The 18,265-nt window shown below is 38.4% G+C and overlaps 1 protein-coding gene across 1 annotated transcript in view; it reads right to left on the reverse strand.

The window, feature by feature from the left end:
• CDC20B (cell division cycle 20B) overlaps positions 1 to 18,265 on the reverse strand; it is a 61,537-nt gene that overhangs the window by 21,269 nt on the left and 22,003 nt on the right. Inside the window, exons 3-6 of the mRNA XM_068532815.1 lie at positions 15,339 to 15,558; positions 11,016 to 11,146; positions 8,137 to 8,230; positions 1,367 to 1,483 (exon numbers count right to left, since the gene is read on the reverse strand). Of these exons, the coding sequence (XP_068388916.1) occupies positions 1,367 to 1,483; positions 8,137 to 8,230; positions 11,016 to 11,146; positions 15,339 to 15,558 (562 nt within the window). The remainder of the gene's footprint in view (positions 1 to 1,366; positions 1,484 to 8,136; positions 8,231 to 11,015; positions 11,147 to 15,338; positions 15,559 to 18,265) is intronic.

The following is an 18,265-nucleotide window of genomic DNA, read 5'->3' on the forward strand; positions in this document are numbered from 1 at the left end:
TTTTTTTTTATAATTTTAGCAATTTCATGTATCTTTATTTATTTATTTTATCTATTTATGGCTGTGCTGGGTCTTCGTTTCTGTGCGAGGGCTTTCTCCAGTTGCAGCAAGCGGGGGCCACTCTTCATCGTGGTGCGTGGGCCTCTCACTATCGCGGCCTCTCTTGCTGCGGAGCACAGGCTCCAGACGCACAGGCTCAGCAATCGTGGCCCACAGGCCCAGTCGCTCCGCCGCATGTGGGATCCTCCAAGACCAGGGCTCGAACCCGTGTCCCCTGCATTGGCAGGCAGACTCCCAACCACTGCGCCACCAGGGAAGCCCCCAAAACGTGGAATAATCTTAAACTTGTCCCTCTTCCCATATACTTTTCCTCATGGTGAGAAAACAGTCCCTTACTTTTTGGTAGCTCTCCTGCTAACGGCATTCTGCATACTCTGCCATGAATTTTCCTTTGATATTTCTCCTAGTTGAGAATTCCCACAACAAATCTAAAAATCTACATCAGGATTTGAAATATATCCATAATCTGCATCCATCTCCTATTCACCAGTCCCCAGTGTATCCTCTTCATTGCCATTAATTACCATGAATTACCAACATCCTGCCTTTGTTCATGCTGCTAACACCACTGAAAATGCTCTGTCTTCTCTCTTCCACTCCTCCAAGTCCTACCCATCTTTTAAGACCCATCTCAAGTCTGAATGTCTCCACAAAGCCTTTCTGGACAAATCCAAAGATCAGCAAACTACTTACAGTCCTTATAACTCCTTAAACCCCACAATTTATTATTTATACTCTACATTGGCATGTTGGTAGCAGGTCAATGTGGGTTAGTCCCATTTTCCCAACTAGATCACAAGCTAGTGACATAAGAAGAAGCTAGAGACAAAGAGCCAATGTGGTTGTTTGATAAGATTTATCCATGTTTAAAATATAAGCAAAAAGAGTGGATATATGTATATATATAACAGATTCACTTTGCTGTATACCTGAAACTAACACAAAATTGTAAATCAACTATACTCCAATAAAAATTTTTTTTAAATAAAAAATAAAAGCAGTGAGTGTAAATAAATAAATAAAAGATAAGAATAAGAATAGGCCACCATTTATACACTTCATTCTAACACAGTAAAACGTAATGTGTAGTTCTTGTGCCTCACCAAGACCAACAATACCCATTCCTGAACATGAAAATTCCACAATGAAAAAACCACTATATTAACCATATTTGGATGGTACACCATTTAAGCATGAGGCACAAGGCCATCTGGTTCTTCCAGAACCAAATTTCAAGTTTATGCCAGAGCACAGAATACATTTTGTCATTTCAACTTTTCAATTCATGATCTAAGCAATAACTTACAATAGTCATTTCGAAGAGCAGTAAGATGAATCTTCACCTCCGGTTGGAGTATGGAATAGTTTATATCACTGAACCTTTGAATGTGGAAGTATTCATCTCTGACTCCATCACTGCAGCCTACAAGAAATGAACAGTTCTACACTATAATCCTGAAAACAAAATCTTTATCCTTGCAGGTATTAAGAGATAAGGGGGGTGTAAAACAAAGTGGTCATCATGATAAAATTGCATTATAAGTTGCAGGGGGAGGAAAGGAAGAAAAAGACTTCAGTATTAATTTAAACAATTTTTAAAAAAATATTCAATGACATTTTCTAATAAAAAGCACATGAATATCAGGCCTAAATGTAATGACAGATTTTGTGGGGAGCACACAGAGACACTACATCATGCTTTGAATATTTATTCTGTCACTTGAGATTTTAAAACCAAAGTAATGTTCACATATCCATGTATCTATAACATCAACAATTATCTAATAGACCTAAGCCCTACTCTGAGTCTTTGTCAATAAGACTGTTGAGTCATTGATTTTGGCTCTTTCTCTCACTGTTTCTGTACCAGAGCACACAGAGTTACTTTTGGCTAGTGTTACCCATGACTATCTGAATTCAAGGTTATATCTTGTGCTCAGTTTTACTTCTCATCAAATGACCCCACTAAGTCTAAACCACAAGCCACTGTCTTTTCATCTTTCCAACCACTTGGCTTGTAATCAAACTGAGAATGACATGATCAACAGGAAATGAGCCCCCCCAGGTAACTTGTGGTCCTACGACCACATGGCTTCTGATAAAAGAATGAGAGCTTCACAATGCTATACCAAGAAGCCAGATTGTTACTCATCGTCGCAACGTTAACTATGAAAACCTGCAGTTGTGGGCAGAACTACAAGGTTACTAGAAATACATACTCACGCACTGCTGATAAAGGTTCAAAAAAAAAATCAAGTACAAACTTTCAGTTACAAAATAAATAAGTCATGAGAATTTAATGTAAAGCATGTATGGCATCTTTGAAAGTTGCTTAAAAAGTAGATCTTAAAAGTTCTCAACATAAGAAAAAAATTCTGTAACTATATCTGGTGACAGTTGTAAACTAAACTTATTGTGGTGATCATTTTGCAATATATACAAATATATCATTACATTGCACACCTAAAGCTAACATAATGTTCTATATTAAAAAAAAAAAAAAGCAATACCCAAAGAATCAACAAAAAACTCCTGGAACTAATGAGTGATTATAGAAAGATATAAGATTAATATACAAAAGTCAACTGCTTTCTTATATACCAGCAATAAGCAATTGGAATTTAAAAATTAAAAGCACAATACCATTTACATAAGTATCTCAAAAATGAAAAACTTAGGTATAAATCTAACAAAATATGTACAAGATCTATGTGAGGAAAACTACAAAACTCTAATCAAAGAAAAGCTAAATAAATGAAGACATATTCCATGTACATGGATAAAAAGACTCAGTATTATTAACATGTTAGCTCTTTCCACCTTGATTTATAGATTCAGTGCTATACCAGTTAAAATCCCAACAAGTTATTTTGTGGACACTGACAAGCTGATTTTAAAGCGTATATAGAGAAAAGTCAACACAATATTGAAGGAGAAGAACCAAGCTGAAGGACCTACGCTATCTGACTTTAAGACTCACTAAAAAGCTACAGTAATCAAGACAGTGTAGTATTGGCAAAAGAATAGACAAATAGATCAATGGAACAGAATAGAGAGCCCAGAAATAGAGCCCCACGAATACAGTCAACGGATCTTTGACAAAGGAGCAAAGGAAATACAATGGAGAAAAGTCAGTTTTTTCAACAAATGGTGTTGGAACAACTGGACATCCACACGCAATCTGGAAAAAAAAATAATCAAATCACTTTGCTGTACACCTGAAACTAACACAATGTTGTAAATCAACTATACTTCAATTTTTAAAAATGTATCTAAACACAGACCTTATACCCTTCTCAAAAATTAACTCACAATGGATCGTGGACCTAAAAGTAAAACGCAAAGATATAAAACTCCTAGAAAATAACACGAGAGAAAATCTAGATGTCCTTGGTTTTGGCAGTGACTTTTTTTTTTTTTTTTTTCCGGCCACACCACACAGCTTACAGGATCTTAGTTTCCCAACCAGGGATTGAACCCGGGCCCATGGCAGTGAAAGCACTGAGTCCTTAATTCACTGGACCGCCAGGGAATTCCCTGGCAGTGACTTTTTAAATACAACACCAAAAGCATGATCCATGAAAGAAATCACTGATATGCTGGACTTCATTAAAATTAGAAACTTCTGCTCTGCAAAAGACATGTCTAAAGAATGAGAAGATAAACCACAGACTGAGAAAAAATATTTGCAAAAGACATATGTGATAAAGGACTGTTATCCAAAACATACAAAGAAACTCTTAAACCTCAACAATAAGAAAACAAAAAACTCAATTTAAAAATGGGCCAAAGATCTGGACACCTCACCAAAGACGATGGCAAATAAGCATAAGAAAATATGTTCAACATCATATTTCATTAGAGAATTGCAAGTTAAAACAATAATGAGACACCACTGCACATCTGTTAGAATGGCCAAAATCCAAAACGCTGACAAACACCAAATTCTGGCAAGGATGTGGAACAACAGGAGCTTTCATTCATTGCTGGTGGGAATGCAAAATGGTACAGCCACTTTGGAAGACAGTTTGGCAGTTTCATATGAAACTAAATATGCTCTTATCATACAATCCAGCAAACGCACTCCTTGGTATTTACCCAAGTGAGTAGAAAGCTTATGTCCACAGAGAAACCTTCACACAGATGTTTATAGCAGCTTTATTCATAATTGCCAAAACGTGGAAGCAACCAAGATGTCTTTGAATAGGTGAATGGATAAATAAACTGTGGTACATCCAGACAATAGAATATCATTTAGCGCTAAAAAGAAATGAGCTATGAAGCCATGAGAAGACATGGAGGACACTTAAATGCATATTACTAAATGAAAGAAGCCAATCTGAAAAGGCTACACACTGTATGATTCCAACTAAATGACATTCTAGGAAAGGCAAAACTATGGATACAGTGAAAAGTTTGCCAGGGTTAGAGGAGGAGGGAGAGATGAATAGGTGAAGTACAAAGGATTTTTAGAACAGTGAAACTACTCAACATGCTGTTATAATGGTGGCTACATGTCATTACACATTTGTCAAAATCCACAGAATACACAACACCAAGAGTGAACCCCAATGTAAACTATGGACTTTGGGCGATAACAGTGTGTCAATGTATGTTCATCGATGATAACATATGTACTGTTCTAGTGTGGGATGTTGGTAGCGGGGGAAGTTGTGCATGTGTTGGGGCAGGGGATATAGGAGAACTCTCTGTATTTTCCGTTCAATTTTGCTGTGAACTCAAAACTTCTCTAAAGAATAGGATGGATGGATGGATAGACTGTAGACAGATAGATAGATACATAGATACATAGATACATAGAGATAGATAGATCTCCTAGGATAACAAAATAATACAGGTACATTCTCTCTGCCTTTATAGAATATACAATTTCTATTCTACATCAAATCTTCAGCATGTTACAGAAACACAAACTTGTTGCCATCAGAAGAAATGGGAGAGCTAAGGTAAGACGTGTCCCCAGATATTTTATTTTGCTTTTAAGAAATTATAACTCTAAGGAAAAGGATAAAGAAGTAAAGGGTAAGTTTCACTCATTCATCCAACTGTACATTCCCAAACCTCCCAAAAGAATATTCAGCAGGCCTTAACCTTTTTGTGCCTACTTTTAGGCATCTAACTCCGTTTATGTCCCTTTTATACTGCTGGGAAACAGAGGCATGAAAAATACACATGCACAAAGTTATCTTATCCCAGAGGGAAATTTAACAGGCAAGTTTCCCTGGCATTTATGAGTTGAACCACTAGTTCTCTTAAGTTTCGCTCACAGAGCTAGGCTCCTAATCAATTATTTTCCAACCATGATAACAATCTCATGAATGACACAAAGTCTTCCAAGATGGAAAGAGGAAGTAGGAAGGAGAACACGTGGGGTGCAGGGTAAATTTGACTTTGGGGGCACTAAATGCAGCATGGAAGGAGGACCTTCTAGAAATTGCCACAGTAGCAATATCTCCCCACTGCATGGCTGCAGAGTTGCCCTGATGCACACATGACATCACCAACCAAAGATTTCTACCAGCTTTGGCCCCAATAGGTATACTTACAAGTCACAGGAGGTGCCTACTGTGAGCTTTCAGAGTCTTAGCAAATATGGGTGAGGCATGAAGAAATACTTTATATGCACAGCACCTGGATAAAATTTGTCCCAGTGATCCACTTGCCTAAGAGTAGTTACCTGGCTTACATGGAATCTTTTTCACACTTTAACTCCCCTTAAAAGAATTAAGAACAGAGCCCTTCATAGAACATTCCTTTCAATCAGACTCTGCTTCCAACAGCCCGTGCCTTCAAATCTTCCTCAGTGCTGCCACCAAAGTCATCTATCTAAAGCAGAGCAACAGACTTGCAAGTCAAGTCAGAAGAATGGTCACATAAGTGTATTTCCTCTGCCTCCTATTTTCAGCCTCACTAGAATGACAGAAAATGACTTTTTTAAGGTGTGAAGATATAAGAACAAAGAGTATGGGAGTGAAATAGCAGTAAGAAGACATTACAGTAATTTTCTGCAAAATGGATAAAGGTTTGATAACTGACCAGGAGGAACATAAGAAACGACCCTCAAGTGCCTATAGAGGGGGCATGGTGAAGAGAAGCAAGCTGATTTGTCTTGCAGAAACCCCACAAGGGGTCAGGGCTCAGAGGCACAGGGAAGGTTTAGAATGAGATGAGTTTGGTTATAAGACTGTCAAGTTCACACACACACACACACACACACACACACACAAATACCCTGTACATACACACACGTGCACATGTCAAAAGAAACCAGATGTTTACTCCCTGAATAAACCAAAAAAATGACAACCTCTTAACTCAAGAGCACCAGCAAAAACAGATAGAGTGAAAATTGTCATAGTGAATTTGGCAGGTCACAGCTCTTTACCTTAGTACTACTTCTAGAACACCACACATTTCAGGAAGCTTCACTGAAGCCTTCTTCACTCTGAAAGAGGGAAACCAAAACTACTGCGGGAGGAGCTAAGCAAAGAAAGACAATTCAGGAAGAACAGCAATCCTTCCAAAACTGTATGTGAAATTTTTTCAGAGAAATAAGAGAAAATAGTATATACATGAAGCATGAACAGGATGCTGGAAAGAGAGAAAGAGAGAAGGAAGGAAGGAAGGAAAGAAGGAAGGAAGGAAGAAAGGAAGGAAGGAAGGGAGGGAGGGAGGAAGGGGTATAGGGGGGAGAGAGAGAGCGAAAGAGAGAGAAAGAGATTAAAACTAGGATAGCCAAAATAAAAAATTTAATCGCAGGGCTAGTGGACAGAATGAGGTAACCACCTACAAAGTAGAAGAAAAAGTGAGATGAAAAATAGAATAGAAAAAAGTAAGAGAACTAATCCAGAAGGACCAACAATTATGGTCAACATTTCAGAAAGAAAGAAAAAAGAAACAAAGGTGAAGAAATTACTAAAGAATATTTCAAGAAACTTTCCAAGAATTAAAAGACATAGGTCTCCAAGATTGAAAAGATCCACCAGTGGGCTTGTCAGTTATAATGAGGTTTGTTTTTTTTTTAATCTACACGAAGCTTTATCATCATGAAATTTTAAAACACTAATGATAAGAGATTTTTCTGTGTGCATTCAGAGAGAAAAAGCAGGTGGCATACAAACGACAGGAAGTCACAACATCATATGACTTCTCAGCAGCAACAGTGGACGCTAGAAAACAATAAAGCAATGCCTTTTTTCACAAAATTCTGAGTGAAGCTAGAATCTGTAGCCAGCCAAACTATGAATCAAGTGTAAAAGTAGAGTAAGCACATTTTCAGACCAGCAAACCCAGAAAGAGCACAACATGGCTGCCAGGAAATAGCAGATCTAACATCAGAGAAGAGAAGTCCCAGAATCACAACTGTGGGACTGGCCAAGAGAGCAGTGTGTTCAGCAGGCTCTGGGTAGGAGGCCACCAAGGAAAACAAGAACTGATATGGGTGGGTACGTGGAAAATGTTATTGATGGCTGTGGAACAAAACATGGGAGCATTTAGGGAAAACAGTCATAGTTTCACAGGTATCTAATAAACGAAAAAATAAAGCAACTTTTTAATTCTAGGGAAAAAAAGGTTATACTAGAAAAGAGGCATAGTTATAGTACACTATTTGGCTTGACAGGAAATAATAGTTTTATAGTAATATGATGTAAACGTTAAATACTAATTTTACTCTTTAAAAGTGTAATATAAATAGACTGAGGGAGGTGAATGAAACAGGAGGAGAGCTAAGTTCTTACTATGCTAGAAAGTTGTGATAAAGTCTAAAATTGTAAAAAAAAAAAAAATAGCAGTTTACAAATATTACTTAGAACATAGATGTAAATACCAGGGGGCATAGCTGGAAGAGCTAAGGGTGGTTGCCTCTGGGAAATGGGAAGTGGTGGTAGGGATGGTTAAGACAGAGGATCACGAGAATTATCTACATTTTACAATTATGTTGAGTTTGTTCTAATAAATATAAAAATAAAATATTTTAAGATAAGGAAGAAATGAAGGAGGCAGGGAGAGAGGAGGGTAGGAAAGAAGGACAAACAGAAAATCTTTGGCCCATACCTTTCCAAATGCATTGGGATTGCTCGCAGAGCTGCATTTTCCCATTAACCTTCTGAGCCACTTTCTGGGTCGATAATAGCTGGTTTAAGCATTTCTGAAAAAAAACACAAAGAGATTACTTATTCAGAAACATATGTGTACATCTCAGATGTGTTGTATGGTATAGAATTAAAACTGATAATTCACTGCAAAGTTCAAAGACTACACATCACCGAAACCAACACTAGAATAATTGCCATTATTTATTAGCTAACCACTGTGTAATAAACACAGTGCTGAGTGTTTTACTGCTATATTATTTCTAATCTCCCCAACAACTCCAGAGGGAGGGTATCACTCAGCTACAATAAAATCCTCTTTTATTCTTCTGGCCTAAAAATCCTTTTAGCCCACAAACCAACCATATGCCAGTGACATCATCAAAGCCTGCAAGAACTGAAATGTCGTATTTCTAGTACTCTCTGAAATTAAAAGACCTCCTCAAAACAATAAAGTTGAGTATTAGTAAGAATGCTTTCCCCAAGAAAGATTTATTTCAAGGGGTGTCTCTCAGCATTCAACCCAGAGATGATCTCTCAGTCTGTTACTGAGATTTTCTCTGGACCTCAATTTTCCTCATCTGTAATATGTTGGGATTAAACTTATTATCTTAAAGGTCCTTTTCCACTAACACCTTTACCCATGAGAAATGGGAATATCAAGTCAGAGAGAGCTTAAGTAAATTGCCTAAATTTCCATGAGCACAAAAATCTGATTGCTATCTCTCTGGGCCAGTATATAAAGAGCACTCCTGATGTTCTTACTTCCAACTTCAATCAAAAACAGATGGGAAATTAGTAAAAAGGGGAAAGAAAAGTACTTATCCTAGAAATATAATAGTAAATAGTTAAAACACAGAAGATTCTCTTTTTTCTCTTTCACAACAATACATTTAATCACTGGATCACCATACTTCAGACAGAAGTCTCTCTGCTGAACATCATTTTGATATTTTGGTTTTCTTCCCAGATATTGTGTCACATAATAGGCATTCATTCATAGTCAATGAATCATGGATTTTTAGGTATTCAAAGTAGAACAACTAATTATAAAGCAGGGCTTCACAACTTCAGAACTATTGGCAGGTAATGCATTATTGTGGTCTACTAGATACCTATCCCTGGTTGTGATAATCAAAAATGTCTTCAGACTTTGTCAGATGTCCTCTGGGGAGCAAAGTAGCCCCCGTTTGAGAAGCACTGGTATAAAATAACATTCCTACAATGACCTGCTGGCCAGTAGCTCAATGTAACTCTTCACAGATTCACTTCTTCAGAATCCCATAGTTACCTCAAAGCGGACCAAGGCATTGCCCAGACAGTGTGCTTCTGCTCGATATACCCAGGGATACTCTTCCCTAGGTGAGATCCACTTATTATCGGGGTGGCCAAGAAGTTCATTCGGGTTTTCCTGTAAGATCTTATGGAAAAACCCAAACAAACTTTTTGGCCAACCCAATACTTTAATGAGCAACTTGGCATAGAGCTGACTGGATATGAGAATTCTGAAGTCTCTAGAGTTATGCAGGTCTCATTGTGGAAACACCCTCCAGATGATCTCTGAGGACCACATGAAGACACACCTTTACTGTCAAGGTAAAAGACCTCACTTTATATATCTGCACCATTCTTGCTGATGTTAGACTTCCAGTTAGTCATGACAACAAATGCTCTACATAAAGTAGTAAAAAGGCTTCCCTTATTCCCTGCCCAGGTTCTTCAGTGATGCTGGGTTGATGTTCTGGCTGGATAACAATTGCTATAACAATAGTAACTTGCCAACACCATCGTGACCCCACAGACAGAGCCACCAACTTTGCTGCCACGAGTTACCAGACAGCACAAGAGGAAGGAAAAGGGAAGTCGTGATGGTCAGGGCAGTAAAAACTCCAAACAGCACCAGAGGGTGGAAAGGACAGTGGTGTTAATAGCCAGGCCTGGGCATGAGCTCAACAGCACCCATAGTTACCTCAATAGAACCCCTTGGCCATCCACCCACCCCAAACCCTTACCCAACAATAAGCACCCAGCAAAAGACCTGCTCTAATAACATTTGTTTCCAACTGCATATGAGTTCAAATAATTAAATTTTACATTCACAATATTTTATTGTTCCTCCAGCAAGATATATATGCCAAACACAGGAAGCACACACTCAATGAGTAACTTTGCCTAAATTGAGAATTTATGACATTCCTAGTTCAAAGTTTTCTAAATGAAACATTGATTCCTTCAGAGGCTCTTCATGGGATTTGATAAACCTAAAAACGTGCTACTGATATTTAATGTGCACAAAGGATTTAGGGCAGACTCCTACGATCTTAAAACCATAATAAATAAGATACTTAAAAAATTAAATTAACTTAGTAGAGAAACTAAAAAACAACAACAACAAAGACGTAAGGGAAATATTTAAAAGACCATCTTATAGACGAAGAGTCAAACTGATCCTGAGAGACCCCAAAGGGCAGACCAAGTCACCACATACTTTCCAAATAGTTTGGAAATTATTGTACAAGAGAACTTTTGGCTGAGAGGAAACATACCATAGTACGTATAATTTTATTCTATTTTTAGTCTTTACCTTTTTGGTGGTTAGTCTCATTTTCACTTTTTTGACTGATGCTAATTAAACACTTTTTTGTGTATTTGCCAGGTATTCTATTTCTTTTTGGAAATGCCTCTTTTCATGTCCTTCACAGACTCATTTCTTTCTGTTAGGAACCCGTCATTTTCTTACTGATTCGTCACAGCAGCTAAGCCAGCTCTTACCTCACATTTGGGGCTCAGTTGTCTGAGCTTCTCAAGATGTGAGATCTTCAGTTTTCTCTCTTTACCTACCTGGCCTTTTGAGGCAACAGTTTTCCTCTTGCCTCTGTCCAGTGCATGAGATGCCTTGCAAAAATGGAGAGCAGAGTTATTTGTTTCAAAACTTCCTTTGTTGGGGGTCTTCAGTGGCTCTTTGTAGGATCCTGCCAGAAAAACATTTAGCTTTGAATTTGGTTTTTAAAACAATATAATCTTTTAAACCTTTGGTTGGAGGTCAGCCCTTGGCATGTACCATAGAACAGAATGTGAAGATACAGGCCCTCGTCTCTGCAAAATCCTGGGTGGGGTGGGGTGGAGAGGGCGGCACAGGGCCTATGCAGAGCACTGGGTTCATAAGTGAACACTGGATAAGAAATTGCCTCAATGGCTTCCAAAACCAGGAGGAAATGCTAAGATTAAAGACCTGACCCCAACAGCAGCAGCAGCAGAAATGCTTTATGTCTGCCTGGAAAGGACACATTTGCGGATTTGAAGAATGGATACAAACAGTTCAATAGTTTAAAATGATGGAGCGAAGGGTACCTGCTTTGCCCAGGCTGTGATCATCCTGCCAGGAAATCACTATGGGATGCTTGCCTTCCAATCATTGACGTTCACTACATGATCACAAGCAAATCACTTTGCCTCTCCCTCTTCCTATTGCACAAAGATGTAAAGCTAGTTTGAGATGACTTTAGTAAGATTCTTCCTAAGTTACAGTCATGGAAGAGTCAATGTTATTTGCATTGTTATTGTCCATTTCTAGTCTCTTCTCAAGACTGAGAAAGCCCTTTACCATACTTAACTGCACTGAAAACTTTGACAAGTCATCCTCTAAAGCTAAATATCTGCTATATCACTTGTTCATCAGCGGAACCGAGGGGCCACTAGATTAAGTATCTTGGCCTTTTGCGATATGACAATCCCTTCTTCGTTTGGACAAATGTGTGCTAGATAAACTGTCACTAATGTTCCTAGAGCCCAACACCTCAATTTCTGGGCTATCCAAAGTCTAAGAGGAAGGAGGAATCCAAAGTCTAATTTCAAGGAGGAAAGAGGGATGAAAACATGAAATGTTCTGTAAAGTTTTATTTTTTTTTTAAAGGCATTTCTTTTTTATTTTAATGTATTTTATTTATTTATTTATTTTTGGCTGTGCTGGGTCTTCGTTGCTGCGCGCGGGCTTTCTCTAGTTGCGGCGAGTGGGGCTTACTCTTCTTTGCGGTGCACGGACTTCTCATTGCAGTGGCTTCCCTTGTTGTGGAGCACGGGCTCTAGGTGCACGGGCTTCAGTAGTTGCAGCACACAGCCTCAGTACTTGTGACTTGCGGGCTCAGTAGTTGTGGCACACAGGCTTAGTTGCCCCGCGGCATGTGGGATCTTCCCGGACCAGGGATTGAACCCATGTCCCCTGCATTGGCAGGAGGATTCTCAACCACTGTGCCACCAGGGAAGCCCCTTCTGCAACGTTTTAGATCTTACTCTTTGTCTTGCAAAATTATGCATCCTTGTTTTGTCCTATTTGTAGACAAGTAAAGAGGAGAAGAAGCCAGCTCTCTGAACCTCAAATGAGAAAGAAAAAGTTACAGTTGGATGCTAGTACTGACAATCACCCCAGTTATCAACAAAGAGGTCAGGTCCACCAGCCTAAGGAATCCGGGACCTCTCAGGTTTTGTCCACAGAGAATGACTGCAAATGAACCTCTCTGCAAACATCCCTTTTAGGATGGGAGGGTCTTCAGGGTTCACCCTTCTGGAACAAAAAGAAAGAAACCCCACCAGCAAAACACTGAGAAACCAGTGTTTCTGATTAATATGCAGTATTAACTTAAATAGAAAATGAAATATACTTTCTTGTAAAATTATTTTGACTGATAATCTCTCTTAGAATCCTGAATTTCTCATGCAATGCTTTATTTGAAAATAATTAATTAATTAAGGACCTATGAAGGAAAAGGGAGCCCTTAATTTTAGCCAGAAATTCCTCTGATACAATTAACATTAAAATCACCCCTCAATTAAAACATCTTTCAGAAGATAGCCATAAGGATGACCTTTCTTACAACCCTTTATCTCCTACTGCTTCAATCAGCTATTTACTGTGTTGATACTTACTATTACACGAAAATTTCATTGGTTTAAAAATGATTTGAGCTCCCTTTCAATCTGCAGGACTACGGTGCCTCACTGTGTCTAATGTCATTGAGAAAAGAGTGGCACTAAGTTACCATTTGTCTTAAACATGCTGATAAGACAATGAATTACGTTGCCTAGCATTTTAAAAAAGGAAGAACAGAAATTAAATCACTAAGTGTCAAGTTTTGCTTCTGAAGGATGGGAATAAAAAAGGTTGTGCTCCTATTGGTGGGAATGTAAATTCATGCAGTCACTATGGAAAACAGTATGGAGGTTCCTCAGAAAAGTAAAAATAGAACTATCAGCAATGATCCAGCAATTCCACTTCGGGGTATTTATCCAAAGGAAATGAAAATAGGATCTCGAAGAGTTATCCACAATAGCCAAGATATGGAAACAACCTAAGTGTTCATCAACAGATGGACAAAGAAGATGGGGTAGGGCTTCCCTGGTGGCGCAGTGGTTGAGAATCTGCCTGCCAGTGCGGGGGACGTGAGTTCGAGCCCTGGTCTGGGAGGATCCCACATGCCGCGGAGCAAACGGGCCCGTGAGCCACAATTACTGAGCCTGCGCGTCTGGAGTCTGTGCTCCGCAACAAGAGAGGCCACGATAGTGAGAGGCCCGCGCACTGCGATGAAGAGTGGCCCCCACTTGCCGCCACTGGAGAAAGCCCTCGCACAGAAAACGAAGACCCAACACAGCCAAAAATTAATTAATTAATTAATTTTTAAAAAAAAAGATAAAAAAAAAAAAGATGGGGTATATAAACATACAATGAAACATTATTCAGCCATGAGAAAGAAGGAGATCCTGCCATTTTCAACATGGATAGAACTTGAAGGCATTATGCTAAGTGAAATAAGTCAGACAGAGAAAGACAAATACTGTACGATCTCACTTATACCTGGAGTCTAAAAAAGCCGTACTCAGAGAAAGAGAGAGTAGAATGGTGGTTGCCAGGGGCTAGGGGGTGGGGAAAATGGGGAGGTGTCAGTCAAAGGGCACAAATTTCCCATTAGAAAATGAATAAACTCTGGGGATCTAATGTATAACATGATGATTATTGTTAACAATACTGTATTATACACTTGAAAACTGCTAAGAGAATAGATCTTAAATGTTCTCACCACAAAAAAATGGTAATTGTGTGACGTGATGGCAATGTTAACTAACTCTATTGTGGTAATCATTTTGCAATACATAAGTGCATTGTGTCATCATGTCATACACCTTAAACCCACATAGTATTATATGTCAATTATATCTCAACTGGGACTTCCCTGGTGGTCCAGTGGGTAAGACTCCGCACTCCCAATGCAGGGGGCCCGGGTTTGATCACTGGTCCGGGAACTAGATCCTGCATGCATGCCACAGCTAAGAGTCCACATGCCACAACCCATGCCACAACCAAGACCCAGCACAGCCAAAATAAATAAATCTCAATAAAGCTGGGAAAAAATTTGTTTAAGTTGTGCTAATATGAGACATATTTTAGAAGGAGAGCTTGTGTTTCAAAGCTTTGACAGGTTAATCCTGGATCCCTGCCCACCAGATCACAGCTTTGGTGCCAATTTCCCATCTCTGTTCCAGGCAGGCATTAGACTGTCCCACTCTCATCTTTCCTTCTCTTTGCTTCCCTCTTCCCTCTTTCCCTCTCTTCTTGTTTCCCTCCACTCCCCTCATCTCTTCTCTTCTTTCTTCTTCTTATTCCTCCTCTCTCTCTCTCTCTGTCTCCTCTCTACTCTCCATCTCTCTCCTCTTCCTTCCTTTTCTTTCTCTTGCACTCATCCTCTCCAGTTTTCATCTTTTTCTTCTCCTATTTCATACCTAATTATTTCATTACTAATACATTTTTTCCTGACTGTTGTAGACAAGGATTCTTACCAGAGTCATCAAAAACTCTATACTTTACAAAACATAAGAGATACATATTTGTGTGTATGTATACACATATTTATACATACTTAAAATCTTTACAAAAACAATCATCTACCAATGCAAATCTCAGAGACACATTTAAAATACAACATACTTTCTTCTGGTTTTGTTTCAGGCCTCCCCTTCCCCCTGCCCCTAGAGATTTCTTATTCAAAGGGAGAAAAAGAGAAAAGCAGTTGACTAAACGTGACATCAGATATTTCTGTAAGACAAAGGTTTTCTCAGGAATACATCTTTTTTTTAAGATTTCAAAACCGGCCTGTGGCATTTTTATTACCTCACCTGGAATCAAGGTCTCTTTCTCAGGAGTTATCTTCAGCACGGTTTCTGGGAGGTCAGTTGTTGAATGCTCTTCGCCAAAGGAATGGGCTGCCACATCCCTGGTTTGGCTTTGCTGCCATCTTGTGGTAATTGGGCTACTGGCAACAGGAACTTCAGCCGATAGCCTCTTCGCAAAGCTGCTCTTGAAGTTAGAGTATGTTGGACTAACTGCATCAAATACCTATTTAACAACAAAAGGATCCATGATTTATAGTAGCCTCAATGATACAAAAATTAAAATTCCTTAAAAGAGAATTATAAACAACTCACCTAGTACATTTTATATATATATATATATATATATATATATATATATATATATATATATATATACACATGTATATATATACCACACTTAGAGCCTCTGCTCAAGGGTCTGAAGACATACCAAAGCAGTTACAGGAGTAATTATGTTTATGCTTATTACTATTACATAAAAATATGAAGTTGAATAACACTATATACTGATCATATAAGATGTTAATATAAAATCATAAAATTTCATAAAAGCATAAAATATCATAAAATCTGGAAATAAATAGCAATTTTCTAGTCCAATCCCATTTTGCAGATGGGAAAACTGAGGCCTAACTTGCTCAACTTCTGTCCATCCCCTCTGAGAAACACCAAGAGTTTGGTATTTACAGATCCTTTAGTGGTGAGCCATGCCATGTAGCTATGTGAAATTAAAATGCACATGACAAACTGAAAATGAATTATTTTTTAACAAAATGACAGGCATGTTAGGTTAATATCTTTGTATAAAGGGCTCTTACAGAAATTTAGACAAGTTTATCATCCCAAGAGAAAAATGAACATGGGACATAAAAAGACAATTCATAAAAGAGATATATAAAAGCCCCACATATATTCAAGCTCATTAATAATCAAAAATGCAAATTTAAAACAATAATGAGATGTTAGCAATGATTTTTTAAATGACAATTCCCAATGTTGAAGGTTCTAGAAACAAACACTGGCATACAGTGCTGGTGGAATGTCAATTAGTATCTGGAAAGGACAATTTGGCAATATGTGTCAAAAGCCCTCAAATATGTGCCTAACCTGTACTGACCCAGCAATGTCACCTCTAAGAATTTAAGGAAGAAATCAAAGATTCCAGCATCTATTGATTGCTTACCACGTACAAACCCATATGTTAATGGCTTTACGCACATTCATATTTAATCCTCTGAAACACTTGGTGAAGCAGGTCTGTTATTTATTCCCATTTTACCAATGAAGAAACTGAGATTTAGAAGTTAAGTGAATTGCCTAAGACCACACTAGGAGTAAATGGAGATGCTATACCCTAACCTCATCTGTCTGACTCCACAGTCCATGCTTTCAACTGAGAACGTGAGGGTGTGTACTGCAGTATGTATGTAAGGGCAAAAAGATGAGATGGACTCAATGTTTACCAGTGGAGAATTGACTAGGTAAACTATGTGGCATCCATAAAAGGGAATACTCTGCAGCCATTAGAAATTAGGGAAACGAAATCAAAACCACAATGAAGCACCACTTCACACCCACTAAGATGGCTATAGTCAATCAATCGACCTATCTATAACAACTATTGGTGAGGATGTGGAGAAATTAGAACCTCTGTACATTGCTTATGAGAATGCAAAATGGTGCAGCTGCTGTGGAAAAAGTTTGGCACTTCCTCAAAAATTTAAACCTCGAATTACCATATGACCAGCAATTCAACTCTTAGGTATATACCCCAAAGAAATGAAAACAGGTACTCAAATACAGGTACACAGATGGTCACAGCAGCATTATTTATAATAGTCAGAAGGTGGAAATGGATAAACAAATTGAAGGGGGAATGTATGTGTGCAATGGAGTATATATATATATGCCTGTATAACAATATGTGTATGAATATTACTCAGCTATAAAAAGGAATGAAGTACTAATAAAATGCTATAATGTGGATAAACCTTGAAAATATTATGAAAAGTGAAAGAAGCAGACACAAAAAAGTCACATATTGTATGATTCCATGTATATGACAAATCCAGAATAGGTAACTCCATAGAGACAGAACACAGATCAGTAGTTTCCATGGATTGGGGGAAGGAGGAAATGGGGAGAAACTGCCTAATGGGTATGGAGACTTCTTTTGTGTGTGTGTGTGTGTGTGTCTTCTTTTGGGATGATGAAAATATTTTGGAATGAGATAAAGGTGGTGGTTGTACAACACTGTGAATGTACTAAAGGCCATTGAATTTTTCACTTGAAAATGTTTAATTTTATGTTTAATTTCATGTTTTTTAATTTTTATGATTTCACCTCAATTTAAAAATCTTTAAAAATAGGATTAAATTCAATAAAACACAAAAATGCTTATACTATACTACCAAGTGAAAAATGGACACCAAGAAAGAGTATTCCAATATGGTCCTACTTCCTATCTATAAATGAAAGATAGGAAGGAAATATGCCAGAACATTAAGGCAGTGAATATTGGTTTTGTTTGGGTTTTTTAGTAAGTGTGTGTAAGGTGATCACCCGGTCGCCTGCAGCCACTCCAGTGGGTGGGTGGAGATCTCTCCCCTACTGCTGCTCTGTTTTCCTCCAGAAACTGCACCAAAAAGGCCACCTTCCCCAGAAAAAGAGAAGTCAGGAGCCCGAGGCCTTTGCTGTTGTGAACAGTGTTGTTTGGGGTCAATTTTTTTGCCTTTCGATCGTTCTACCCTTGTTCTTGTTTTTGAGTATGAACAGGAAAAGCTGAAAAGAGGGAAAGATAGAGCCCTGGAAACGTAAATCAGGCGTCTCATCCTCAGAAGCCCAGACAAGGCAGCGGCAGGGACGGAGCTGGCAGAAGCGGGCCTGGAGGGAGAAACGTGGCCCACTCAGACTTTCATCTCCTGCTTCTT

The sequence above is a fragment of the Eschrichtius robustus genome, chromosome 2, assembly GCF_028021215.1.
Source record: "Eschrichtius robustus isolate mEscRob2 chromosome 2, mEscRob2.pri, whole genome shotgun sequence".
Classification (NCBI taxonomy): domain Eukaryota; kingdom Metazoa; phylum Chordata; class Mammalia; order Artiodactyla; family Eschrichtiidae; genus Eschrichtius; species Eschrichtius robustus.